General features: G+C 39.1%; 1 protein-coding gene across 2 annotated transcripts; it reads left to right on the top strand.

The window, feature by feature from the left end:
• The first annotated feature begins 971 nt into the window (after positions 1 to 971).
• On the top strand, positions 972 to 25398 carry LOC122669228 (histidine kinase 4-like). Of its 2 annotated transcripts, none has more exons than XM_043865936.1 (12): positions 972 to 1185; positions 1652 to 2170; positions 2281 to 2514; positions 2621 to 2790; positions 17433 to 17651; positions 17748 to 17934; positions 18033 to 18084; positions 18332 to 18561; positions 18887 to 18985; positions 19248 to 19966; positions 20413 to 20919; positions 24709 to 25398. In XM_043865936.1, exons 2-12 carry the CDS (start codon positions 1844 to 1846, stop codon positions 24974 to 24976), a joined length of 3012 nt encoding a protein of 1003 aa, XP_043721871.1. In that variant the 5' UTR covers positions 972 to 1185; positions 1652 to 1843; the 3' UTR covers positions 24977 to 25398. The 2 variants fall into 2 exon arrangements, with proteins under 2 accessions (XP_043721871.1, XP_043721870.1); XM_043865935.1 differs by having other exon boundaries at positions 972 to 1189.
• Positions 25399 to 27671: the final 2273 nt, after the last annotated feature.

Below are 27671 nucleotides of genomic sequence, written 5' to 3'. Positions count from 1 at the left end.
TGGATCTGAAATCGGATCCTTACAAACCTGACCCGTGCTTAAAAAGGATTCCGTGGGGTCCAGGCCCTCCAGGGAGGTCTTACACTTGAACCTTAATTGTACCTTACTCTCATCTGACGGTTGGCAGTGATTCAATAATGGGGACCACAGAAGCAGGTCATCAATTTGGGAGTTGTTAAAGGTTTAAGAAAAACAAAAAAACAAAAAAAACTTGAGATACGCCAAATCGGGATCAATTTGTTTTTTTGTAAAGGAAAGGGCATAAATGTAATTTAGAATTACAAGCAGGGGGGCTTTTTAGGTAATTTTACAATGAGATCTGCAGCTTCTCGAAAGTCGTTTTCTAGGAGATCTTTGATAGCGAATTTTTTAAATTTCCTTCTCGAAAAGCATTAAGTTTTGTGCGACCTCGCAGCTCGCGCAGAGACAAACAAATCACTATTTCCACTGAGTCAAAAACACCATCTTCTCCTTCTCTTACTTCCTTCTCTGCCATTAAAGCAGAGAGAGAGAGAGAGAGAGAGAGAGAGAGAGTTCGAGTTCTTTAGTCTTTAATTGTGGATTTTCTCTTAATCTTTTGATAATGAAGATTACCAAGGATTTTAATTAAGTCAATTAAGTTTGTGTGATTTTACAAGTTCTATAAAGGGTGTCATCAATTGAGTCAAGAGGTCTGAACTCTGAACTGGGTTTAAAGTTTTTGATGGATTGGGTTCCTGATGGAAGATGCAAGATTTGAGCGTAAAGGTAGCACGGAAAGAAGTTGAGAGTGTAGACCTTATCAAGTAGCTGATCTAATGGCTGCTAAGGGAAATAGGGGGATTTGTTCTTCTTGTTACTTTGATGGAAAGTAAATCTAAAGCTTGAGCTCTGGTTGAAAAAATAGAGAAAAGTAGGCAGAGAGAGCAGAGAGTGTGATCATGAGCAAAGAGTAATTATGTGAAAAAGAGAGGAGAAGAGAAGGAAAGGGAAGATTAGAATATAGAAAAGGGTAAAAGGAGGGAAGAATTTATGTTTTATGGGGATAATAGCGTATCTACAGATATCCAGAAATTTTATTTAGTTGCTTTGGAGAAGTGTTTTAAAAAGCAAATATCTCAATTAGAATAGAGGGTTCGTTCAAGATTTTGCCTGATACAGAGGAACAACCACAGACGAACAACCACACAATGCACCTCAAAACAGGTAGGTATGTACATTCAAAGACCAACACACTCACCCAAACCCAAATATACCTTCCTCCCTTAATCTCTTTCATTCTCTCTAACTCCCTCTGATCCTCTCTGTGCTGCGCTGGTATTTGAGCTTAAACAAATCGATCTGGGTCTATCTCTATCTGTTAGTTCTGTTTTTAAATTGAAGAGACACAGTGAACGTGCTTTTCTTTGTCTGGATGCCTCAACTAAACCCCACGCTTGAAGAGGACATGATTGGTTTTATGGATTTTTTTAATCCATTAAACCCCAGAAACAAAAGAAACCAAAGAGAAGGGAAGAACAGCCAACGTCTGTTATTTTTCTCTGAGATTTGAAAAATATAAGCTTTGATTTTTGGTTTATCTTCCATGCTTGAAGTACACAAAACAATTCTTCAAGGTATAGTATAGGCTGAGGTTAGTAATATTCCTTTAGTTTTCTTTCTCTCGCAGGAGGAAAAATTAAATAGGCTTTTCAGATACTGCAGCACTCCTGGAGAAAGCTTTTGGTTTTTCTTTTCTGTTTTGAGTTGGGCTGGTTGGGCGGTTTTTTAGGCTCTTTTAGCTGAGAGATGAAGTGGGGAGGAGAAAAAAAGGAAGAAGGAAAGTACAGCAAGCAGAAGCAAAAGTAGTGGATTTTGTTTGTTAATGGGTCACAAAGATGAGAGCCACCCCATGGTGGCAGTCAAGTTGAACGAGCAGAAGCCAAAGGACTGGATTCAGGCTCACAGAACGTGGCACCCGAAGCTCCTCTTTTTATGGGTGTGTTTGCTAGGTATTATCTGCTATAATATTATCTATAACTATTTGGACCTTAATGCTCTGGCGAGAAGGGAGGAGGTTCTGGTAACAATGTGTGATCAGCGGGCCAGGATGCTTCAGGATCAATTCAATGTTAGTGTCAATCATGTGCATGCTCTTGCAATTCTGGTCTCCACTTTCCATTACTACAAAAACCCTTCTGCTATTGATAAGGTTATCTTCTTCTTTTTCTTATCTGTTTTTCCTTTCATGGTTGCTGACGTTCTAGTTGCAAGCCTGGACTGTTTTTTCATTTATAATCTGGGTTTTGGTTCTAAATGCAGGAGACTTTTTCTAGATACACTGGTGGGACGGCTTTTGAGCGACCATTGCTGAATGGGGTGGCATATGCACAAAGAGTTTTGCATTCAGAGAGGGAGGAATTTGAGAAACAGCAGCGCTGGACAGTAAAGACGATGGAGAGGGAGCCGTCACCAATGCGTGAGGAATATGCTCCCGTGATATTTACACAGGAAACTGTTTCCTATCTTGAATCCATTGATATGATGTCTGGAGAGGTAGATTTTGTTACTCCAATTGTTAATTTCTTCATCCTTGGTGTTGATTTCCAAGGCTGTTTTGTGATTCAGTAACCATCTTGTTTACTTCTAATTGATAATACAGGAGGACAGAGAAAACATTTTGAGGGCCAGAGAAACGGGGAAAGCTGTTCTTACAAGCCCTTTTAGGCTGCTGGGTTCTCATCATCTGGGTGTTGTCTTGACTTTCCCGGTTTATCGTGCCAGTATTCCTTCTGATGCAACTGTTGAAGAACGCATTGTAGCAACCGCTGGGTAAGTATTGAAGCTTACCATTCTTGATCAGTATATTTTTATTCTGAAGTTTGTCTTGAATGGGATTGAAAGTTTGGTCATAAATTTTCTATATTCAAATAATGGCACGAGTTCATGATGACCTTCTATTTGCTAATGAGAAAGGTAAACTAACTGAAGATTAAAATTTAGAGCTGGGATAAAATTGTACCATGTCAAGTTCACTGCTAGAGGTTGTCTGAGGAGAATTTGAAAACTATATGCATGTGGTTATTTGGCTAGCTTGGGAAAATTTTGGGAGATGGAAAAGTGTTTAGGCCATATATTTCAAGTGAAGGGTGCAAGGAGACACTGTCCAGTTCTCTGGGAAAATTTTGAAAATCCGATCCATTTTGGTTGAGTTTTGCAGAGTGAGTTAGGAAGTACAAGTACAACTTAGGGAAAGCTCGTGTATCGAAGTTTTTCCCCTCTTGGCTCTGTCCAAACACCTTCAGTTCCACTTTTCATTGGCAAACCTGTTGGACTTCCCCACACTTTTTCCTCCCACCCTGTCCTTCCCGACAACAATACACGGCATACAAATGCTGCAATCTTAGCCAATCTACTGATTTGTCTATTTATTCTATGGTTGCGATCTTTTGAATTTTCTTTCTCAGTAGTGCTGCTTTTAAGTGTTTGTGCAGGCACATTTTATTTTGTGTAGCTGAGGAAGTTACTTATAAAGGCATATTTTAATATGGTTTCTCATGAGGCATGTATAAACTAATTTTCTGATTACCAATTCGCTTCAACAGGTTTACTGAAAGTATTTTGTATACAAAATTAGTATTGAAAGTTGTAATAAAAATTGGAAATGCTACTTTCACCCGTTGTTATCAACTAACAATGATTAAATAGCGATCAGAATGAAGAACAAGAAAATAATGGTAATTAACATTACAAGTCGTGATGTAAATGTAGCAACAAATAAGTTTTCATCCCATCTAAGCTTTTAAAGGAGACTAATGGGGTTAAACTCACTAAACAGAAATTGTTATACCCAAACCCACAATAGGACTAAGGGCATACCTAGTGCATGAGGCTCCCGCCACTGCGGGGTCGGGGAGGGTCATAATGTACAGAGCTTTACCCCTGCTTTCGCAGAGAGGCTGTTTTCAGAAACACACAAAAAGGACTGAAGAACAGAAATTCCAGCAACAAGGGTGAACTGGTAGGTAAGGGACCATGGCTCAGATCAAGCCCAAATTCTGGTCAAAGGAGTAGTTAGACTTGGAGAATTATACTGTAAAATTTGATGGCTGTAACAGGTAGAACAGAAATTAAAGTATTAAACAGATTTAGTAACAAACCAAAACTAGCAATCCACTGAGCAGATAAATACCAAAGTTGGATTGATCATAGGGCTTCCTCAAAGGAGATTGATGGTGGGGGTTAGGTAGGATAAACCCTAGTTTCTGATTACACAACCCTTTTAACAGGATCTCAAGCAAACCCTTAAATAGAATTTAGGTAAAAAAAAGGCTCAAAAGTGAACCTTTTCGGATGAAGTTCAGATTTTGACGAAGGGTCACAAAGTATTAGAATAAGTGAACCCCAAAATAAAGCAACATTTCAATTGTCAGATTTGAATCATCTGTCAAAACAGTAAAAACCTGATACTTGTAATTCAAATTTGAGAGAATTAACAACCAGATCAGCAAGTCTGATCCGACAAATACCCTGGTCGAAGGAGCTCACTAGGGGGGGGGGGCTTTTAACACACCAGGAGATGAGGGTAATCTGCTGGCTAGATTCCCTTATATCACCAATGCTAATTTTTGCAAAATAGGGCCCAAAAAGGGCTGTTGCCAGCTTCTAGTTGGTGGTTCTATGCTGTGGTTTAAATCTCGATATGAATAGGATATGAACAACAATAACTGGTGAAGATTAACCCTTCCAAACTCAGGTTAGATAAGATTCCAGCAAGTTTGATAGATAATAAATAAAATCAATACTTAAAGAAAAACAGAGCATAGAGAAGAAGGATATGTATGACCTTTGATCTCCACCAACAGGCCTAGATTAGAATCTCTCCAATCCCAAGAGTTTCTCACTCTTCACTGTCTCCATAGTTCTAAAATTCCCTGAGATCTCGGAAAACTTGAGAATCCGACCTGGTCGAGATGGGATCTCTTAGGAGATCTCAATTCTACATGGTTTTGGTAAATTTTGGTACACTTCGTATCGTCTTGCCGAAATGGTACAAACCACCTTATAAATAGGCAGTGTCTAGACCCATTCTTTGAAATTTCAAAGAAAACTCGATAGTCTCGCCGAAATGGTACAAACCACCTTATATAAGAGTGTTTTTGACTTTGTCCTCACTCTTGGCCTCATCTCCACAACTGCTTCAATCTCATCTTCTTTGACCTCTTCTACACAGTCTTCCATAGTAGGCCCTCTAGGAAAGGAAAGTCTTCCATCTTCTATGAGTTATCAAATTGCCTTGGAAGTAAACCAATGTTGTTGTCGAAGTATGTTCTCATGTGATCCTCGAAAGTAACCGGTGGAACCTATGGTGTGGTAGTCCTCTGTGGCAACCTTCGATGGTATCGGTTGGTGTTTTGTGATGCAGTCGTTGTTGGGTAATGCTCAATTCTATGGTCCTCTAGAGTGGGCTGATATGGTGATAGTGTATCAACATGTTGTGGCACTTTATATCCATACGTTGCTCCAGGGATACCAATCAATTAGACATATTTTTAATCGCGTCAGCAAGTTGACGTATAAAAATTTGATCATCTCTTGATTTTGTGGGGTTTAGAACTTGATGAAGCCATAGCCCTGATACCATATTTGTGGGGGTCGGTAGGATAAACCGTAGGTTGAGATTACACACCCCTTTTAACAGGATCTCAAGCAAACCCTAAAACAGGATTTAGGACAACAATAGGGTCAAAGTCAACCTTTTCTGATTAGGTGAGGTGCATCAAGAGTGCTGACGGAAGAGTGTTGGTGAGAGATGAGGACATTGTGAAGAGATGGGATGAGTGTATTTGTGACCTACTAAATGGAGATGGGTCGAGTAGAAATGACCCAGACAATTACTTTTTTCAGCAAGACGCCACATGTTATAGATACGTAAGAAAGACTAGTGTGACGAAAATTAAAGAAGCCTTAAGAAAGATGAAAGTAGGTAAGACCCCAGGCCTAGATGAGATTCCAATAGAAGTGTGGAAAACCCTTGGAGGCTGTGGGGTTCATTGGTTAACCAATCTGTTCAACAAGATTTTGAACACAGGGAAGATGCCAAATGAGTGGCGGAGAAGCATTGTAGTCCTGATTTACAAAAATAAAGGTGATATCCAAAGTTGCAACAACTATAGAAGCATTAAGCTTATGAGTCACACTATGAAACTATGGGAGAAGGTTATTGAAGCCCGTTTGAGAATAGAGACTCATATCTTGGTGAACCAATTTGGCTTTATGGCAGGTAGATCCATGATAGAAGCTATTTACCTATTGAGGAGGCTTATGGAAAGATATAGAGAAAGCAAGAAGGATCTCCATATGGTCTTTATTGACTTGGAAAAACCTTATGACCGAGTCCCTAAAGATTTAATCCAGCGTGTCCTAGTGAGGAGAAGAGTTTCTAGCAAATATGTGGATGTTGTTAAAGGTATGTATGGGGGCGTGGTGACTGGTGTGAGATCTGTGGGAGGTCAGGGAAGGGAATTCCCAATTATGATTGGGTTATACTAGGGATCAACCTTAAGCCCGTATCTATTTTCACTTATCATGGACGATCTAACGAAGAACATTCAAGATGAGATCCCGTGGTGTATGCTCTTCACTAATGATATCGTTTTGGTGGATGAGACAAAAGAAAGGATTAACTCTAAGTTAGAGCTTTGGAGGTCAACCTTGGAAACAAGAGGCTTTAGGATTAGTAGAACAAACACTGAGTATATGATGTGTAATTTTAGTCACACTGCGATGGATACTGATATGGTGCGCATTGAGGATAGAGAGATACCACAAAATGACTATTTTAGATATCTGGGGTCAATCATAAGTAAAGAAGGTGGCATAGAAGATGATGTTTTATAGAGAATTAAAGTGGGATGGATGAAGTGGAGAGGTGCGTCTGGAGTGTTGTGTGACTGATGTATTCTTTTAAAGCTTAAAGGAAGTTCTATAGAACTGTTGTACGACCGGCTATGATGTATGGGGCAGAATGCTGGGCAGTTAAGAAGTGTCATATTGATAAGCTTTGTGTAGCAGAGATGAGGATGTCAAGATGGATGTGTGGAAAAACAAGGAAGGATAAATTATGGAATGAACGTATTAGAGCGGACGTGGGAGTCGCTCCGATCACTGACAAGCTTCGAGAGAGTCGTTTAAGGTGGTATGGTCATATTCATCGAAGGCCTAGGGATGCCCCATTAAGGAGGAGTGATATGATCCCGATTGAAGGAGCTAAAAGAGCTAGGGGCAGGCCTAAAATGACCATATAAGTGGTATTTGGGGTTCACTCAGTTTTCCTTTGTTGTGTTTGGATCCATTTAGCTGACCTATTAAGTTGGGATATGGCTGAGTTTGTTGTTGTTAGTCACAAAGTGTTAGAATAAGTGAACCCCAAAATACAGCAACATTTCAATGGTCAGATTTGAATCAACAGTCAAAACAGTAAAAATCTGAAACCTGTAATCCAAATTTGAGAGAATTAACACAACAGCAGATCAACGGGTCTGATCAGCCAAATACCCTGTTCGAAGGAGCTTACTAGGGAGCCTTTAACACCCCAAGAGATGAGGGTAATGTGCTGGCCAGATTCATTTATATTCACCATTTTCAACTTCAGCAAAATAGGGCCCAAAACAGGGCTGTCATCAGCTTCTAGTTGGTGGTTCTATGTTGTGGTTTAAATCTCGATATGAACAGTATATGAACAATGATAGCAGTTGAAGGGTAACCCTTCCAAACTCAGGTTAAATAAGATCCCAACAAGTTTGAAAGATAATAGATAAAATCCATACTTGAAGAAAAACAGAGCATAGAGAAGAATGATATGACATTTGATTTCCCACTAACAGGCTTAGATTAGGATTTCCCCAATCCCAAGAGTTTCGCACTCCTTACTCTCCCACAGTAGCATACTTTCTGAGCAGCAAAAGACTCGAACCAAAATCTGTTAATCAAATTCGTGTACAAAGCTGGACCCCCTTACAAACTTATATAGAAGATTAAAAAACAGTCTTAAACAGTAAAAAGGAAAGGCTTAATCCAATGCTTAACTAATAAGGTAATATAAATTGTCTAGGAAACTAAAATAGTGAAGAAAACTGACGTAGTAGAAGATAGGTGGGCTAGATATCGTTCTGGCACAAACGACCTCGAATCCACAAGGTAGAAGATAAGGACAAACAGTCAAATTTCAATAGATTTCAAGCTGGAACATACTCTAAAGAGACCTTATATAATAGGTCAAATACAATTCGAAAAAAAAAAAAAAAAGGCGCTAAAATTCAAAATTTTAAAATTGCGCCAAAATTCAAATTCAGATTCCAAAATTTTGGCGGGCTTTTTCGCCTTCGAAACGTGTACGAACGGCCAAAAAACGCATACATTAGCGCCATAGGCACTGTTCCCTGAAGAGCTCGTCGAGATCTTCGATTTGATATATAATTCTCCCTATTTTGCTTAATACCTCCGACCAGTCCGGGTGGACTTCTGCTGGTCCAACCAGCTCAAGAACTCATTTGATATCTCCTCTACATAAAAAACTGACTCAAAGCAGGACTGGACTTATAGAATCGCAATCCAGCTTAACTAAAACACTTGATAACAAATAAAATAAAGAAATAAAGACACTTAATTAATCCCGTATGCCTTGCCTCTACCTATATTATAGGACCATTAAAGTGGTCCAACAACAACAACAACAACAACAAACTCACCCTTATCCCAACTTAAAGTGGTCTAGTACAAAACCCATTGGAACAAAGGCCCAACACCTATATAACCCAACTCAAAACTTATTTCCAATAAAATAATCCCAATTAGGTGATTTATCTGCATCAATGGACCTCCAAATATCTCAGCAAGTTGATGGCTAGATTGAGCAAGGTTTAAAGTATCAGTATCGGGTACTGTATCGGAGATACGTATCGAACGGTATAGAAACGCATGAAAGAGGTCAAAATACACATGGAAATATACTTTTGGACACAAAAAAACAATACAATCAAGCAATATATAACATATATCATGCATAAATACTAAATGAATAATAATGTATAACCAGACAAGTGCGTTAAATTGAAATTGTTATAAAAGATGATGTTTCTTATATGTTGTAATCATCTATAGCCATGGAGAGTATTGGATGATGCAAAGGATGATGTTGTAGCACTCCTTGATTCATTTTTGTGTCCAAAAGTGTGAAAAACAAGATATAAATGATAGATTTTAGTCTCTTGGTTGAGAGTTTTCCTTTAGTTTTCAGAATAAGAGTTGTATTGAGTCTGTGAGTGAATATGGTTTTTTTATGGAATGCATCAATGATATCGGTACGTATTTGTATGTATCAATACGTATCGGTACGTATGGAGCCGTATTGGTCGATACGTATTGATACATATCGATACGTATTAAACCACCCACAGAACCCTTTACTAGATGTATCAATACGAGTATTGGTCATATCGTATCGGCCGATACATTTCGATACAATCCGAGACAGTCCATTTAAAAAAGAGACGTGATACGATACAATATGTACCGATACTTTAACCATGAGATTAAGAGATATGACGGTAGGACTGAAATTAGTAACTTACTCACTGTAGCAGATCCAGCCATTGGATGTGACAGAAACTGAGGTCAATGGTAGAGTACTAAAAGTAGTAAAACACTTCAAAATTCCTTTGGTAGCTGATGACCAGATGTGGAGATAACAACACAAATCTGTAATTAGATACTAGGACAAATTTGGCAACTTACAGACTTGAGAAGATCTAACCATTAAAGGAGGCTGATGTTCAGGTCGATGGAAGGTCTCAAAGGGAAGACTACACCCTCAAAACAATAGTAGATTCTGATGGCCAGAATTGAAGTTGTAGAGAAATGAAGATCTGTTGCAATATAACACCACAGAGGAAGTGCCACAGGTCAGAGAAGATGCAACAGTGTCTTCACCTTGTATTAGCTTGCGGATATTAACATATTAACTTCATGAACAGCAAGTAATGTCACTGCTGTGATAGGTATCGAACACAGTACAAGGTAGCAGTAGCAATAAAATAGAAACAGAGAAATGAAGAAGGAATGCCATCTTGGTCAGTCATTCTCTCACCAACCACGATGGCATCTCATCACTCCACTGTCTCTCACAGCAACTAGGGGGGCACAGAGCCCAAGCAAACTTTATTCAATAAATCGTGGGGGTAGACTCTAAGGACCTTACATAATATAGAGAGCAATGTTGGTTCTAAGAAAGGGAATGAACAAAAGTAGAAAGTGAATAAAATAAAACAGCAGAAGTAGTACGTATTTACTATCCCATTACTACAAAATAATCAAAATAGAAATTGATTACATGTAGTCCTCTATTAGATAACAAAATAGAAACCACCATTTCTGTTTGATATTGGGAAACATAAAGAAGGGACCGTTGGTGCTATTGATGATACTGTTGGTGCTATTGATAGTTCTAGTTTAGGTGGTGGTTCTAATTCTGGTAAAGAGAAGTATTACCACATTGTGTACCACAGAGAGAAGAACAAGCAAAAGAAGACTTGTCAAGAGTCCTCCTTGGATCCACGTCTTGAGATACATCCTCCTCAGTCAGATGACATCCCTCCTCTTCCTTCTGATTTAGACCTTCCTATTGCTGTTAGAAAAAGAAAGAGAGCTTGCACTAATCCTGTAGCCCAGTTTGTTTCCTATGATGCTCTTTCTCCTACAGGTGTTGCCTTCATTGTTGCCATCTCTTCTATTTCTATTCCCAAAAATGTCACTGAAGCTATGTCTGACCCAAAGTGGAAGCAAGCCATGTCTAAGGAAATGATGGCTCTTGAGAAGAACTGTACTTGGAAACTGGTTGACCTTCCCAGGGGGAGAGTTCCAATTGGATGCAGGTGGGTCTGCACAATCAAGTACTTATCAGATGGTACAATCGAGAGATACAAGACAAGGTTGGTGGCCAAAGGGTATAGTCAAGTGTATGGGATTGACTATCAGGAGACATTTGCTCCTGTGGCTAAGCATAATTCTATTCATTGGCAACCAATAGAGATTGGCCTCTATTCCAGTTTGATGTGAAGAATGCTTTCCTCCACGGTGACTTAGAGGAGGAAGTGTACATGTAGCCCCCCCCTGGCTTCAAGTTTCCTTCAGCTGAAAGCAAGGTATGTCTCCTGAAGAAGGCTTTATATGGTCTCAAACAATCTCCAAAAGCATGGTTTGTAAGGTTCAGACAAGCTATTCTGAAGTATGGGTACTCCTAGAGTCAAGCTGACCATACCTTATTTACCCGGAGAGGTAATGGTACCATCACAGCCCTTATTGTTTATGTTGATGACATTGTTGCGATTGGAAATGACAGAGCTGAGATAGCTAAGCTGAAGACCTACTTGGCTCAACAGTTTGAGATTAAAGATTTGGGTCTCTTGAAGTATTTCTTGGGAATTGAAGTGTCAAGGTCCAAGAAAGGAATCAACATATGTTAAAGGAAGTTTGTCCTTGATTTGTTGAAAGAGAGACAGGGATGTTGGGCTGCAAACCAGCAAGTTCTCCCATTGAGCAGAATCATAAACTAGCAGAAGATTGTGGTCCCCCTCTTGTTGATGCAGGGAAGTACCAAAGATTAGTGGGGAAACTCATCTACCTATCTATGACTTGCCCAGATATTTCTTATGCAGTGGGAGTTGTGAGTCAGTTTATGCATGCCCCAAGAGTGGGCACTTGGATGCTATATACCGTATCCTTAGATACTTGAAGTCCTCCCCAGGGAAAGGACTATTGTATGCCAGACATGATCACCTGAGGATAGAGGGCTTCACAGATGCTGATTGGGCTGGATCCATCTGAGATAGAACATCTACATCTTGCTATTGCACATTTGTTGGTGGTAATTTAGTCACATGGAGAAGCAAGAAACGACCTGTTATAGCTAGATCCAGTGCAGAGGCGGAATTTAGGGCAATGGCTCACGGAGTTTGTGAACTTATATGGTTGAAACGATTGGTTCAAGAGTTGGGGTTTGATACTAATGATCTCATGCGGCTCTATTGTGATAACAAGGCAGCCATAAGCATTACTCATAATCCAGTACAACACGACAGAACAAAGCACATCAAAGTGGACAGGCACTTCATCAAGGAGAAAATAGACTCTGGTTGCATTTGCACCCCTTTTGTGAAGACTGGCGATTAATTAGCAAACATCTTTACTAAAGGGCTTTCTTCTCTTCAGTTTGGTACCCTATTATGCAAGTTGGGAATGCATGATATTTATTCTCCAACTTGAGGGGGAGTGTTAGAGCTTATATGTTGTAGGGGGTACTTTAGGAACTAGTTAGTTAACTAGTTGCCTTGTAATGTATTTCTTATGTTTTATCTTTCACCTCCCTAGGGAGGTGTATGTAATTTCTTTTAGCACATTAGTGAAATAATATAGGTGTGGTGGAGTCTATTCTCCAACACACAACATTGCACCATTTTCTCTTCTTCTTCTTCTTCTTCAAGCTGCTGTCTTTAACTTCCAACTATTTGGTGTCCTGGAAGAGCAAGAAACTGACAGTAGTAGCTCGTAACAATGCAGAGTTAGAGTACAGAGCTATGGCACATGTTACCTATGAGTTGATGTGGGTGAAACAGGTGTTGGTTGAACTTGGCTTTGTTGATGATTCTCCAATGAAACTATGGTGTGACAATTAAGCTGCTGTCCATGTTGCTTCAAATCCGGTGTTTCATGAAAGGACGAAACACATTGAAGATAACTATCATTTTGTTCAAGAGAAGCTACAACAAGGGTTGATTTCTCCTGGTCATGTTCATAAACGAGAACAACTTGCAGATGTGTTCACAAAGTCTTTGGGGAGTGCAAGAGTGGATTATATTTGTAACAAGCTGGGCATGGTTAACGTCTATGCTCCAGATTGAGGGGGAGTGTTAGCGTGAATGGTGTAAGTTTGATATTAGCTCCTTCGACTAATATCGAGATAGGTGAGAAAGGGTAGTTTTGTCTAGCTTTATTATTTATTTTTTATTAGGTTTTACCTGTTTTGCCCTTATCACTTGAATATAATGAAGTTTAGTGGGAGATTACACATATCGTGTAACTCCCAAGTTGCAGATCTTCTCCTCTCCTCTTTCTCTCAATTCCTCTTCTTCCTCTTCTTCTTTTTCTTTTGTTACTGACATCTGGAAAACTTCGTCTACCCTCGTCGGATTGAGGATTGAATCTCTAGGTTGAGGCTTTTACTAAGTCTTAAGCTTGGAGGGCCATTTCAAAACAGTCTTGCAAGTCAAATGCTTGTGACTCCTATTTTATCACGCATATCGGGCTGTAACCCTAATCTGAAACGGGAAACAAGTTTATCATCTTTTTTATCCAAACTGGTCCGAGAAATTAGAGTGTCGAACTAATTCATGTATTCTTCCACCGAAAGGGAATCTTAATGGAAAGTGTTTATCTTGTCATGTAGCCTCCGTTGAAAGGTTTGAGGGAGATATGTATATATATATATATATATACACGTATGTATGTATATTTTGAGTTCTTGTATCTCCTCCCACGTAGTAGGTTCTCTTCCACGTCAAATCAACTTCATGTCATGATTACTCCTCCATTCGTGTGCTGTCCCCACGAATTTGGAGTGACTTAGCTTCATTTTTCTATTCTCAGACAAGTCATACAAATCGAAATAATCATCTAAGCCTCTAAGGAGCTCAACCAGCCATAAAACAGCTGTGGGACATGCCGAGCGTTGAACTCTTGAAGTTTTGGCTTCACTTTTTATGTATCATCTTGATGCTGCTGCGGTGTGCCTCAATCAAAGTAAGATCCCTCATACTGCTCAAAGGTGGCTTAGCGAGGAGGTTGTCTATGTGCTGGTCAATTCAAGAATTGATGTGTATTGTTGGCTGAAGAGTGATATTTCTGTCCAATACTTTGTGGCAACATAGAGTGGAGCCGTTGCTCCATCACCGTCATGCTATCAGTCAACTGTCTTAACATCTCAACTACATGAACATTAGAATCAAGGGTCTGGTTTCGGGTGCTGGAGTTCCTCCAAGTGTTATACCCAAACCCACAAATAGGCCTGAAAAAACAGAAATTCCAACAAGAAGGGTGAACCGGTAGGTAAGGGACCAGGGTTCAGATCAAGCCCAAATTCTGGTTGAAGGGTTAGTTAGGGTAGGAAAATAATACCCTAAAGCATGGTTCTAAATCTCGGTTTCGGGACGAAACCTTAATGCAATACCATTTTGTACCTGGTTTCAACCAGGTTTCGGCATGTTTCAGCCATGCTTCGGTAATTTCGCAACTTTCGACTTAAACCTGGTTGAACTACCTTATTTATGCCAAATATCATTTAAGTAAATGAAATATAATATACTATTTTTAAATAAGCAAATACCCCCCATTTGAATCCAATAAAAATAGGTAGAAAGTCAAATTCCAAAGCATAAAAAGTCAACCCCCAGTTCACGAACAAAAACTAGATTTTCAACTGTGGATGAAATTTTCAACTTTCTAATGTTGGGGTTTTTCTCAAATCTAAAAATTCCATAAATCTTATTATGATAAAACTTCACCAATAACCAAAAGAACAGCAAAATATCTTTTGTTTTGATATCTAAAAAACTATTTTCATTCAGAGTGATTTTAACATCATTCGCACACCAAATAAGGTTTGACCGGAACACAACTCCTTCAAATGGGGGGTTATTTGCTTATTTAGGAATAGAACATCATCTTAAGTAAATGAAATGACAAATGTAAAAACATTTACTTAAATGATATTGGCATAAATAAGGGATGATTTTGTTTCAATACCAATTCCAAGAAAACAACTCCTGGGCCTCGAGGTTTCAAGTTGGCCATGGAGAAAGTAGCAGGTTTTGACTGAGATATGGTCGAAACCTGGCATATCTCGCTTTCAGGGCTGGCCGAAACTTGGCCTCAAAACCGAGATTTAGAACCTTGCCCTAAAGTTTGATTATGATCCAAGGGTTGGATCGATGGATGTAAAAGGTAGGACAGAAATACAAAGTATTAAACATACTTAGTGAGAACCCAAAACTAACAATCCATTGGACAGATCAATACCAAAGTTGGATTGATCATAGGGCTTGCTCAAAGGAGATGGACCTCCAAATAGCACAGCAAGTTGATGGCTAGATTAAAAGATATGATGTTAGGACTGAAATTAGTAACTTACTACCTGTAGCAGATCCAGCCATTGGGTATGACTGAAACTGAGGTCAATGGTAGGGTACAAACAGTAGTAAAACACTTCAAAATTCCTTTGGTAGCTGATGGCCAGATGTGGAGATAACACCACTGATCGGAAATTAGAAGCTAAGATAGATTTGGAAACTTAAAGACTTGAGATGATCTAACCATTAAAGGAGGCTGATGTTCTGGTTGATGGAAGGTCTCAAAGGTAGGACTGCAACCTCAAAACAATAGTTGATTCTGATGGCCAGGATAGGAGTTCTAGAGGAATGAATATCTGCTGCAATATAAAACCACAGAGGAAGTGCCGCAGGTCAGAGGAAATTAGAAACTAAGATAGATTTGGAAACTTAAAGACTTGAGATGATCTAACCATTAAAGGAGGCTGATGTTCTGGTTGATGGAAGGTCTCAAAGGTAGGACTACAACCTCAAAACCATAGTTGATTCTGATGGCCAGGATAGAAGTTCTAGAGGAATGAATATCTGCTGCAATATAAAACCACAGAGGAAGTGCTGCAGGTCAGAGGAAATTAGAAACTAAGATAGATTTGGAAACTTAAAGACTTGAGATGATCTAACCATTAAAGGAGGCTGATGTTCAGGTTGATGGAAGGTCTCAAAGGGAGGACTACAACCTCAAAACAATAGTTGATTCTGATGGCCATGATAGAAGTTCTAGAGGAATGAATATCTGCTGCAATATAAAACCACAGAGGAAGTGCCGCAGGTCAGAGAAGATACAACAGTGTCTTCACCTTAGCTTAATGATATCAACACTATAACTTCATGAACAGAAAGTAATGTCTCAGCTGTGAAAGGTATTGAACACTCCACAGAACAAGGTTGCTGTTGCAATAAAATAGAAACAAAGAGATGAAGGAAGAGAGAAGAGGGAAGAATAGGGGGATATGACCAAGGCCTCTCACCTATGGCCTTGGTCAGTCTCTCACCAACAACAATGGCATCTCACCACTCCACTGTATCTCACAGCAACTAGGGCACAAAGCCCAAGCAAACTTCATTCAATAAATTGTGTGGGTGGTCTTTAAGGACCTTACATAATATGGAGAGCAATCTTGCTTCTGAGAAAGGGAACAAACAAAAATAGAATGTAAATAAAATTAGACAACATAGGTAGTAACTATCCCAATACTACCAAATATTCAAAATAGAAACCGATTACATGTAGTGAACTTTTAGATAACAAAAAAGAAACTACCAAACTAGCCCCCACGATTCTGATTTTTAGTGAACCTGTAACACCCAGACCAAAGCTTGTCTGGCCTGAACCAAAAGGGATTCAGTTGAAGAACCAGTGGTCTATTGAAGGGCCTAGATTTCTTTTTCTTGGGGCTATACTGTTTGGTGTATAGCTTTTCTACATCAGAGACATTTGTAACTATTGAGATTATTTCTCCTTTACGACATCAAATTCTACTAGGTCTTCAATTCAGCTTTGGTATTTGATAATTTGAGGTTAATTTAATGGCCTCAAGCCCAAAAATCTGCACAAAGCATGTTATTGGAATTGCTTTTAAGTATTGAAGCCAAACACGTCCTCAACTGAAAATGAGTGTGATGTGTGAAACATGGATGGCTGGTGACATGTGTTAAAAATAACTTAAGACTTATTGCAACTAAATGGTTCGGCTATTTGAATCCTGTTTTGCCATTGCCAACCTGATGCACTAAGCATCCTTTTCCCTTGATTGGTACTGGAAATACAAAAGCACTGGCAGATTTATGTCATGTCAGACAGGAACCCACACAATGTGTAGACATGGACACATCCATACATGCACAGCAAGACAGAAGGTACTCTCTCTCTCTCTGCGTTTCCAGGTTTGTATCTTGCATGCTGACGCCCATTGGGGGTTATGTCCTGTATATCATAGACAAGGACCATTTTCATGTTGTGATTTTCCACTTGGCTTTATCAGTTGTATTATGGTATATTTAGTATTGATGATCTTTTGTGAAGAAGTTTGGGTAGTGTAGTGATTTCAGTATGATCATGAAGCTGAGTTCTAAACCATTCAGGTAGATCTACAGATGGTCCCAGATAACTGGTTTTAATATTCAAAATTTTATTTGATTGTTTTAGTATTGAGATTGAGAGCACAAATGTGAGTGCATAATTGTTCCACTAGTTTCAAGTTCATGTAAAAATTCCAATTGATATTTGTAGTACTGATGTGTACCAATAAATGGCAGATATGTTGGTGGATCCTTTGATGTTGAATCGCTTGTTGAAAATTTGCTCGGGCAACTTGCTGGGAAGGAGGCAATTGTGGTAAATGTATATGATGTCACTAACTCTTCTGATCCCCTCATCATGTACGGACCTCAACATCCTGTTGGTGACATGTCCCTCTGGCATATCAGCGTGCTTGATTTTGGGGATCCATTCAGGAAGCACATGATGAGATGCAGGTAAGTGCACCCTATCATTGATCTCTGCTACAGAAGTCATGCCCACTGGTAATGGCAACAATGTTTTTGATACTAATTATTTGTGATCTTAAGCAGATACCTGCAGAAGCGCCCCCCCTCATGGACAGCTATTGCAACCTCATTGTTTAGCTTCGTGATTGGCGTATTGTTAGGATATATCTTCTATGGTGCAGCAGTGCGCATTGTGAAAGTCGAGGATGATTTCCATGAAATGCAAAAACTAAAAGCCCAAGCGGAAGCTGCTGATGTTGCCAAATCTCAGGTCTCAATGTCCCATCTAAAGCCCATCCGAAGCATATTTTGATCTTTATCTCTAATTCATTCATCTTGATCTGAGTCTTGTTTTTATTCTTAATGCAGTTTCTAGCAACTGTTTCTCATGAGATCAGAACACCCATGAATGGTGTCCTTGGTATGTTGAAGATCCTCAATTTATGTTCATGATTAGAAGTTTGTCATTACTAGTAGGAATCAATGCTTATGCCAAAAGGTCCAATAAAGTATTTAATCAAGTTTTTCATTGTTTGATTCTGTTGAGTGAGTAGGATGTTCCTTTAGTTGTCTGTATCTAAGTGGGTGAGGTTGTTGTCTATGTCCGGGGATTAGCTGATTTCATGGTCTTTTACCCAGGAAAGTGATTATTGGTCTTCTGATTGCAGGAATGCTTGGTCTACTTCTAGATACAAATCTAGATTCAGCCCAAAAGGAATACGCCCAAACTGCTCAAGCCTGTGGGAAAGCACTGATAACACTTATAAATGAAGTGCTTGACCGAGCAAAAATTGAAGCTGGAAAGTTAGAGTTAGAGGCTATCCCCTTCAACCTTCGATCCATACTAGATGAAGTTATCTCCTTATTTTCTGTGAAGACTAGGCACAAGGGAATTGAGGTTAGGCCATCTCATACTGCAATTAGAATAAGTTATCATATGCATTGTTTAATCTGCATGCATCTTTTAGTTGTGTGGCTTGGAAGATCAGTCTACTTTCGTTTAAGGGGCCTCAAAACTGCTTATTTCAGTTTGCATTTTAAATTTTACTTTGGCCATGTGATAGTTTGGATTTTAAATTTTACTTTGGCCTCGTGATAGTTTGGCATGTTTCTTTTCAATGTCAGAATTTTTGATATCCATGGCTTGTATCCTCTATTCTGTGCATTTGTATATTCTCTGACATTCCTTTTTTATGTCGCATTTCATTTTTGGGGAATTGAAGCTTGCCGCGCTTGTCTCTGATAAACTTCCTGAAATCCTTGTCGGTGACCCAGGGAGAATCCGTCAGATAATTACAAATCTAGTGGGCAACTCGGTTAAAGTAAGTCATTTTTAAAAGTGTTGATGAGACACTGGCAATTTCTGTTATTTATATTGTAGACTTTTATAAATGTAAATTCAAGGTCTTGGTCTTTCAGGCCATGAATTGCGTTGTAAAAAGAAGAATGGTATCTAACTTTTTCAGTTGTTACAATGTCTGCAGTGGATGTGCTTACATAATCTAGAGCCAATAAGCTAACTTATCATCAATTTATTTATGTATTTAATACTTTGTGCATATCTATCAACTTTCGTTTCAACAGTTTACTGAGAGGGGTCACATATTTGTACAAGTACATCTAGCTGAACATACAAAGTCTGTGATTGATGCAAAAACGGAAGCATGGTCTAAAAGCGGATCAGATCAAGTGGAATTTATTCCATGTGGCGGTCAGTTCAATACCTTGAGTGGTTGTGAAGCAGCTGATGGTCGGAACAGCTGGGAAACTTTTAAGCTTCTTAATGGAGACGAGGAGTTCTGCTCTGATCGTTTAGATAACTGGATGGCCACTGATGATGCTTCTGAGAGCGTGACATTGGTTGTATCTGTTGAGGATACAGGGATTGGAATCCCACTACTCGCCCAAGGTCGGGTTTTCATGCCCTTTATGCAGGCAGATAGTTCGACCTCCCGGAACTATGGTGGAACTGGAATTGGCTTGAGCATCAGTAAGTGTCTGGTTGAGCTGATGGGTGGGAAGATAAACTTTATCAGCCAGCCTCACATTGGAAGCACATTTATGTTCACTGCTGTCTTGAGAAGATGTGAGAAGAATGGAAGTACTGATCTGCAAAGGTCTCTTTCTGAGGCTCTGCCTACTGGTTTCAGAGGGATGAAAGCAATTATAGTTGATGGAAAACCAGTCAGAGCTGCTGTAACAAAGTACCATCTAGAGAGACTTGGTATCTTGGTAGAAGTTGCTAGTAGTATTGAGATGGTGATTGGTGCAGTACCTCGATCAAATGGTTATTCAAGATCTGGGTAAGCTTTCCTTCTTGCTGACTCTGGTCGGAGTCTTTTTTATTTTGTGTTTTGAAATTTCAAATTGATGATCTGTACATGCATTTAACCTCTAGCTTACCACTTATGCCTTTCATCCCAATGCAACCTGTGCAAGACCAGACTATCCTTATTATTCAATGAATATGCAGACTTATTTTCTTCTCCATAATCATACACTTGATTGTGGTCAATTCGAGTTAGACATGGTTATATGCATAAATTCCTTTGCTGGTTCAAAAAATCGAATTTCATCAATCTGTTTAACCAACTAGGACCGCAGACTACACATAAACAACTAATAACAATTCAGCTGCTCTCCACTTTGTCTATCCGTTGCATTTCTAATTCTTGAAGTTCTTGTTTTATCTTTTCATAAGTGAAGATAATTTTAATCTGGTGCTGAGTTCAACTACTTTACATTTCAGAGATGGAAAGCTTCCGGACATGATTCTGGTTGAAAAGGATTGCTGGATTTCTGGTGGGGATGGTGGCTTGCCTGTATGTTTAATGAACTGTAAACAAAATGGCCGCATGGTTGATTTGCCTAAGATGATGCTTCTCGCCACATCTATTTTCCCTGCTGAATTTGATAAAGCGAAGGCTGCAGGTTTTGCTGATACTGTCATCATGAAACCTTTGAGAGCAAGTATGATAGCAGCATGCCTTCAGCAGGTACTGGGGGTGGGCAATAAGAAGCGAAAAGGGAAAGAAATGACCAATGAATCTGCCTTCCTTCATAAATTGCTACAGGGGAAAAATATATTGGTGGTTGATGACAATAGGGTGAATCGCAGAGTTGCTGCTGGTGCACTTGAGAAGTTTGGGGCTAAGGTGGAGTGTGCTGAAAGTGGAAAGGCTGCTCTTAACCTGCTTAAAGTGCCATACAAATTTGATGCTTGCTTCATGGACATTCAGATGCCAGAAATGGATGGGTATGTATTTCAAATAGAACTCTCGAGATTGATTTCAAAATGCAACTCTTAAGATTAATTTTGAAATACAATGCATGTTACAGAGAATTGTTTTTTGTCTGTCAACTTTTGCACTGCATTGAAGTGCTTAAAGTGTCTTACGATTGCTGTTCCACTTGGTTCCCCCCACCCCACCTGCTTTATTTTCAGGAATTTTTTTTATGAACTTGGAGGGATTAATAAAAATTAAACAAAGAAATGTAGAATAAACATCTCAGGCCAATATATGTGAGGGTTTTTAAAACTAGACTGGGCATCAAACTGAAAAGGGACTGATTGTGGCTCAATGAGGTTTTGTTCCGATCAACTGTGGTATTGAAAAACACATAAAAAGTTAATGGAAAAAATTTGGAAAAATGAAAACTATCAAACTGGACCTGGAGATTTTTGGCAGCTCATGGAATACCCTCGAACCTATTCTGTTTGATTCAGCTTTTAGCCCTAGGCATTTCTATGTCCGGACCAAACTGATAAGTGCCCAGTTCCAGTTGAACTGAGTTCAAATTGTCCTGTTTGCTCCAGTTTTCGTATTGTGGGTGCTCCTAACTCTATCTCTTGATTACACTATCTTGCCCCTCAACATTGAGGCTCCAAGCAATGAGGATGCTGCGAATCTTGGACCTGCTGAGTTTGCCAATGTAAAGACTTCCAGGCTTTGGACACGTTTGCCTCAGTAATGTTTTTCCAAGTTTAATCCGGGAGCTTTAAATACAAGGTGTTGAGTGTCTGATGGACATGTTGCTGCTCCTAGAGGCATATACTTCATACAATATTTATTCCTTGTTTCTCTTTTTCTTTTCTTCTGCATTTTTTTTTTAAAAATCCAACTTGAGAATATGATAGGTGATTTTTACTTCCCTCGTCATTGCCTGACAGAAAGTACTACGACCCATGGATAATAAAGAATGCCTTCTGATTATTAGGATACTATAAAGTTCAAGTGTGAAATTTCTGTTACATGTCTGTTATTAGCCGCTTAAATATATGATAGGAAAATTTAACTACTTTTAAACAATAGCCACCATTTCTGGAATTAGAAGTCATGCGTCTTGCTGGTAGTTATTTCCTTACGTAGCTAAACCCTGATTACATTTTCTGTTTCATTTCTTTGTCATGGATAAGGCTTGCATGCTTTTCCTGTTGAGCTAAGCAACTAGGACATGATATATTTCCAATTTCTTGCTGTTTCAAAGTGCCGGGACATGGCTACACACAAGCTATTATTATGCCACACAGACATGATGATTTGGCATTCTGATAATTGGATTGATGAATGTAGGAATTGTCATGTGGCAGAGCTGGATGGGCATGAGTTGGTCCATATGTTTAAGGGTCTCTCACCCATCTCACTGGTAAAATTTCAGCCTAAAACAAGCACAGGAAGTGGTTAAAAATTAGTTTAAAGTTTCAAATAATTACAAGAATGCCTTTATTTTTCATTTAAAATATGCAAAGCTTGTGTATTTTCAAAATAAAAAATGCAAAAGTATGGACAAACTGAAAAATATACTAAGTTTAAGAAATATGTTGAGTATATTAAATATGAAGATTTTAAATGTGGGTGAGGGAATATATTCTTTAATATATATTATTAGGCATGTATGTTCATTTTGTGTGATGATACAATTATGTATATTAGTTACATCTAAAATATATTGGTAATTTTTTTTTCAGTACACATTATTAGCTAGCAATACGCAGACAAATTTCTTAGTTCCTGTATTTATTTTACCGATCTTCAATTAAATCTTTGACCATCAGAATTAAATTATACAATCTATTTTGAACTGAAATTTTGCCATACCGTGAACTGCTAATTATGGACCAAGAATAGAATAATATGTTTAATTTTGAGTGTTCAATGGGGTTATAGGGGCCATGGGCTTAGTGTTTTTGGGTTACTATTGTAATGGGCCAATTCTATAAGCCCAAATATTAAGGATTTAAGTCCTATACGGGATTAAGTAGTTAGTTTCTATTTTGTAATATTCTAGAATAATTTCTATTTTGAAGAGACTTAAGTTAATGGGTTCTCCCTACCATACATAGTGCTTTCCTATTTTTCTTACTTTCATGAAGTTATAAATAAAGAGTAGGGGATCATACCCATTACCAACGATTTTGACAAAAACTATAGCTCTTTGCTGTGAGGTGCAGTTTGCTCTTGTGAGATGCAATAGCAACCTTGGTGGGTTGCCAAGGTAGCTTGGTGGGAATCCAAATAGAATGCTGGTCGAGTTTTAGGTGGGAGACCTAGTTTATATCCTGTTGGTTGCGAGTTCAAAACTTGGAAACAGCCTCTCCTGCGAAACAGGGGGTTAGGTTGCGGGTTCAAAACTTGGAAACAGCCTCTCCTGCGAAGCAGGGGATAAGGGTGCATACATTTGCCCCTCCCAGACACTGCTGTAGCAGGAGCCTCATGCACTGGGAGTTTTAGGTGGGAGACCTAGTTTATATCCTGTTGGTTGCGGGTTCGAAACTTGGAAACAGCCTCTCCTGCGAAGCAGGGGGTTAGGTTGCGGGTTCAAAACTTGTAAACAGCCTCTCCTGCGAAGCAAGGGATAAGGGTGCATACATTTGCCCCTCCCAGACACTGCAGTAGCAGGAGCCTCATGCACTGGGATGCTCTTTTTTACCTAGTTTATATCCATTATTTTCTATCTTCTTTTTCTTCCTTCACCTGAGGTCATATTTTGATTACTTCTCCGTCTTGTGCATCCAAGTTATTGTTTCTGTTTAACCTTTGAACTGCTATTCTGATTCCTAACTATTGTCATTGTTCCTCTTAGTTTCAGACCTGGATTTCTACAGCAGATACAGCCTTCTTTTAGTCTATTGTGTCCCTGTTTATCGGTAGTCTACTGTCTGGTCTCGAGTGCTGTTACATCACTAGTCTCCCCCTCTATTCCATCAAGTTACTAATTCTGATTGCTTCTATTTCGGTACTGTTTGGTTACGAAATCTGTTCTGAGTTTCTAATATGGTTTTCACTTGCTATTTCTTGATTTAGTCACTAAATTTCTGTAGTTACTAAATCTCAGTTTTTATTTTCAGCAATTTCTAATTTGGTATTCTTTTGATTTCTCCAAATCTGGTTGTTAGATTCTTAGCATATTTTGGAGTTTTAGTCAACTGCTTTAAGGGCATACTTGACCAGAAAACGAGCCTGAACAGAGATGTGGATCTTAAGATATTAATTTCTCCCATTCTGGTCTTTTATTGATGTCCTGTGATCCTGCCTTTGGGAAGAATCTAAAACCTGCTGTAGGATAATTGAGATTCCATCAAGTTAAAGGTATAGTTCTTTATTGCAAATGTTCTTCAGTTGGAATTAGCTATTAATCAAGATCCTGAAACCTTAATTTCCATCTGTGTACTAATAGTTGTTAATAGTGGTCAAACCTGTTAACTTTGGAGTTATAAGGGATGTGGGGATGGGGAGTCGATTCACATCATGTTGTAAGGGATGTCAAACCTGTTAACTTTGGAGTATTATGTTATCCAAGGAAGAAAGGTAGTTGGTTGATGACACCAAAATGGTGAATGATGATCTCCAGCAACGACTAGAGTTTTTTCACAAATGTATAGGGATATGTGTCTTGTCAATGATGTTGTCCTTTATTATGTTGCTTTGCAAACAATTGTCACATAACATGTCTATAATTTAGATTCGTGGAAGAAAATTTTTGCATACAGCTTTCTCACTGAAATGGTTATTTTTGAAGGATAATTTAAGTTTTCTACCTGCAGGTTTGAAGCAACCCGCTTAATTAGGCTCATGGAGAGCAAAATGAATGAGAAGATGAAGAATGGAGGAGGATCCTGCTTTGAAGATTCAGCAACCAGGAGGGAGTTGCACATGCCTATATTGGCTATGACAGCTGATGTAATTCATGCCACACACGAGGAATGCCTGAAATATGGAATGGATGGTTATGTCTCGAAGCCCTTTGAGGAGGAAAATCTCTATCAGGCAGTGGCCCTGTTCTTTGAAACCAAGACCATCGCAGATTCCTGACAAGATCCTCTTTACCAAATCAGCAGACTCGGACTGTAGAAACAAGCAAAACGCCTGCTTCACACGGTGCTAGCATTTCCGATCTTTTCTGTGATCGCCTTGGTAGTGACATGTGATTATGTTGAGAGTTGTTATCTGTCGGGGGAGGGGTATGGAAGATTTCTTTGGCTAGACTTGTACAATGGATCAGGTAATTGTTGATAACCAACTCCATGAACTTGACTATTGTCATGTTTACATAGTATACTAAAATTGTACCTCCATCCCTTCTATATGTATAGAACTCTAGTGGGTAAGAGGGCCAAGTTGCTTGTTTTTTGGGTGTTTGGAAGGGGGACATGTAGATGTTGTGGGTTTCCTGTGTTTCCATAAAAATGTATATTTGATAACTATTTTATATAAAATCAAGCTATTTCTCATTCTCGAGTAGCTACCAAGACATACCTTGACTTTTATAACACCCCTTCTTTTTTAACAAAGGTCTTTGTTTTCCCCATAATGTGTAATATTGATGATTTATGAGCACTCCTTGAAGCAATCTACATCCAGAAGAGACTTGCCATTGATGACAGTATAATCAAGTTGTGTCCTCCACAGAGCATAATTACCTTCTACCCAAGGTACCTGGAGGTAATAACTGAATGACATGGTCCAGAAAGATCTCCAAGGACTGAATCATAACAGGCTTACAGCCCTATAGCTAAGGTATGCAGCATAAACAGAAATTTCTGCTGGTTTGACCATCAAATTGTTGATTTCCTATTTGTCCACAGGTTAAGGAATTACAGTCGTGCGTCTAGGAAGTTGTCTGATAATCCTATTTCATTATTTGAAATTGTTGTTTTAGCATACGGTCTTATAAGCTACTGTTCTAAAATTGTAATGTACAATACCCCGCTGGAAATCTTTGCAGCTGTGGAACTTGAAACTGGAAAATTCACGGGTACCGGTAAGTACAGCCAAAAATAAGATGAACCCTGTATTGTGTTCTAGGTTGCATCATGCATCTTCATGAGTAAAATCGTTTGAGGGTATTGTTCTTGGTTGTGTGGCTCAAAAGAAACCAAAAATGGATTTCGTATCCTTATACTGTATTAAACTTTGAAGGTTTTGCATTTTACTTTATGTTGAGTTGTATACTCATTTTTGTGCCATGTTTTTGTCAAAATTTCGTTCCAAACACGAAAGAGAACCTAGTGGTAAAAGTCTGCTTCCGACTGGTTGTCTGACAACTGGACTAAAGTGGACAGGAGATGAAACAATGTCTGACAAGGGTTTTTTATTTTTTATTTTTTTTGGGGGAAGGGGGGGGGGGGGTGGGAAGGTGTTTGAGTATATCACTGAAGAAGATCCTCAAAGGGCTAAACATATTTATATCGTAGTGCCAAAATGATCTCACAGAGTGTCCTGTTTCAGCGGCAAAGCTTTTATAGGAATTTTTTAAAATCAAAAGGAAATTGTATCTGTTGCGGTGAAGTCTGAGTTGCTGTCCACTTGGCTGAGCTGATCTGTGCAGGTAAACAACACGAGACAAAAGAGTGTCGGCTCGAGCTGGTTAATACACTCCGATGCCTAAGTCAGACCTCTGCAATAGATAAATTTCTCAATTCAAAGAGTTTGAAAAGAGAGTCCCCCTTACCTGGTATAGGAGTCACTATTTATAAGTTTGAGTAGCTAGATTGATATGGGAATCACTTGTTTGTAGACAATAATTAAGATCTCATGTAATCTTAGGTGTCACTCTCAAGGTTCGACATCTGTAAGATCGGGAGTCACGAAGTAGGCATGACCTTGACCATGCCAGGCATGTGGTTAGGTTAGTTGACTACCCTGGGCAATCAGTTAGTGCTCTGAGTCCGATCTGAGTAGTCCGGGCCAATCTGAGCTAACTCAGTGGCCAATTTGTTACTTCGAATTTGCCTATTTGCCGTTGGGTTGGATAATCGAGTTTTATCCATTGTTTGGCCCTCATGCCAGGTCAAATTGGTTTGGGTTTGTTGGTCGATTTTGCCATGTGTCGCTTGCTGATTAGTTATTTTCAACTATGGTTCATCATAGGCCCCCCACTCTTATAAGGCAAGATTGGCTAATGAGAGTAAGCTCGGTTCGGTGATCGGTACATGGACTCTTATTCTTTGTTGTTTGTTTATTGTTAAATTTTATTTTTTTTGGGATCGGGTCACGACTTCATTTGATTCCAGATCGGGTTTTCGATTAGCAATATGATGTTCGCATTTATTAGGACTCCGTACAACGCCTTGGGAAGATGAATCAGTGGCGGCTGCATGCTTTTTGCGTTTTGATGCATGGCGTCTTATCATCATTACTCGGGTAGAGGAATCATTACTTGATCCTCACTGTTGATGCGGTTTAATCCAGACCGTCGAAATGCTTTGCCTACCCTCTCTCCAATCCTATAAATAGATGTTTCAATTTTTTATGTTTTGCTCTTTTACGGCTTCGCTCTTCGGTTGCGACTGCTCTTCTGCTCAGTTTTGGAGCCTATCTTACACGGCTCGTCCAGTGGGTTCGCTCTCTAGCCCATCTTTACCAGCAGTTCAGCCAAAGGTCATAATCAAGAAGTATCTCCTTCACTTGTCCGCTCATGTCTTCTGATAGTGAGCACAAACCCGTCCCCTGAAAGGGTGGGATAAAAGGTTTTAGTGAAGATAGCGATTTTGAGAGCGAAAGATTT

The sequence above is a fragment of the Telopea speciosissima genome, chromosome 7, assembly GCF_018873765.1.
Source record: "Telopea speciosissima isolate NSW1024214 ecotype Mountain lineage chromosome 7, Tspe_v1, whole genome shotgun sequence".
NCBI lineage: Eukaryota > Viridiplantae > Streptophyta > Magnoliopsida > Proteales > Proteaceae > Telopea > Telopea speciosissima.
This window is presented reverse-complemented; position numbering and strand designations above follow the sequence as displayed.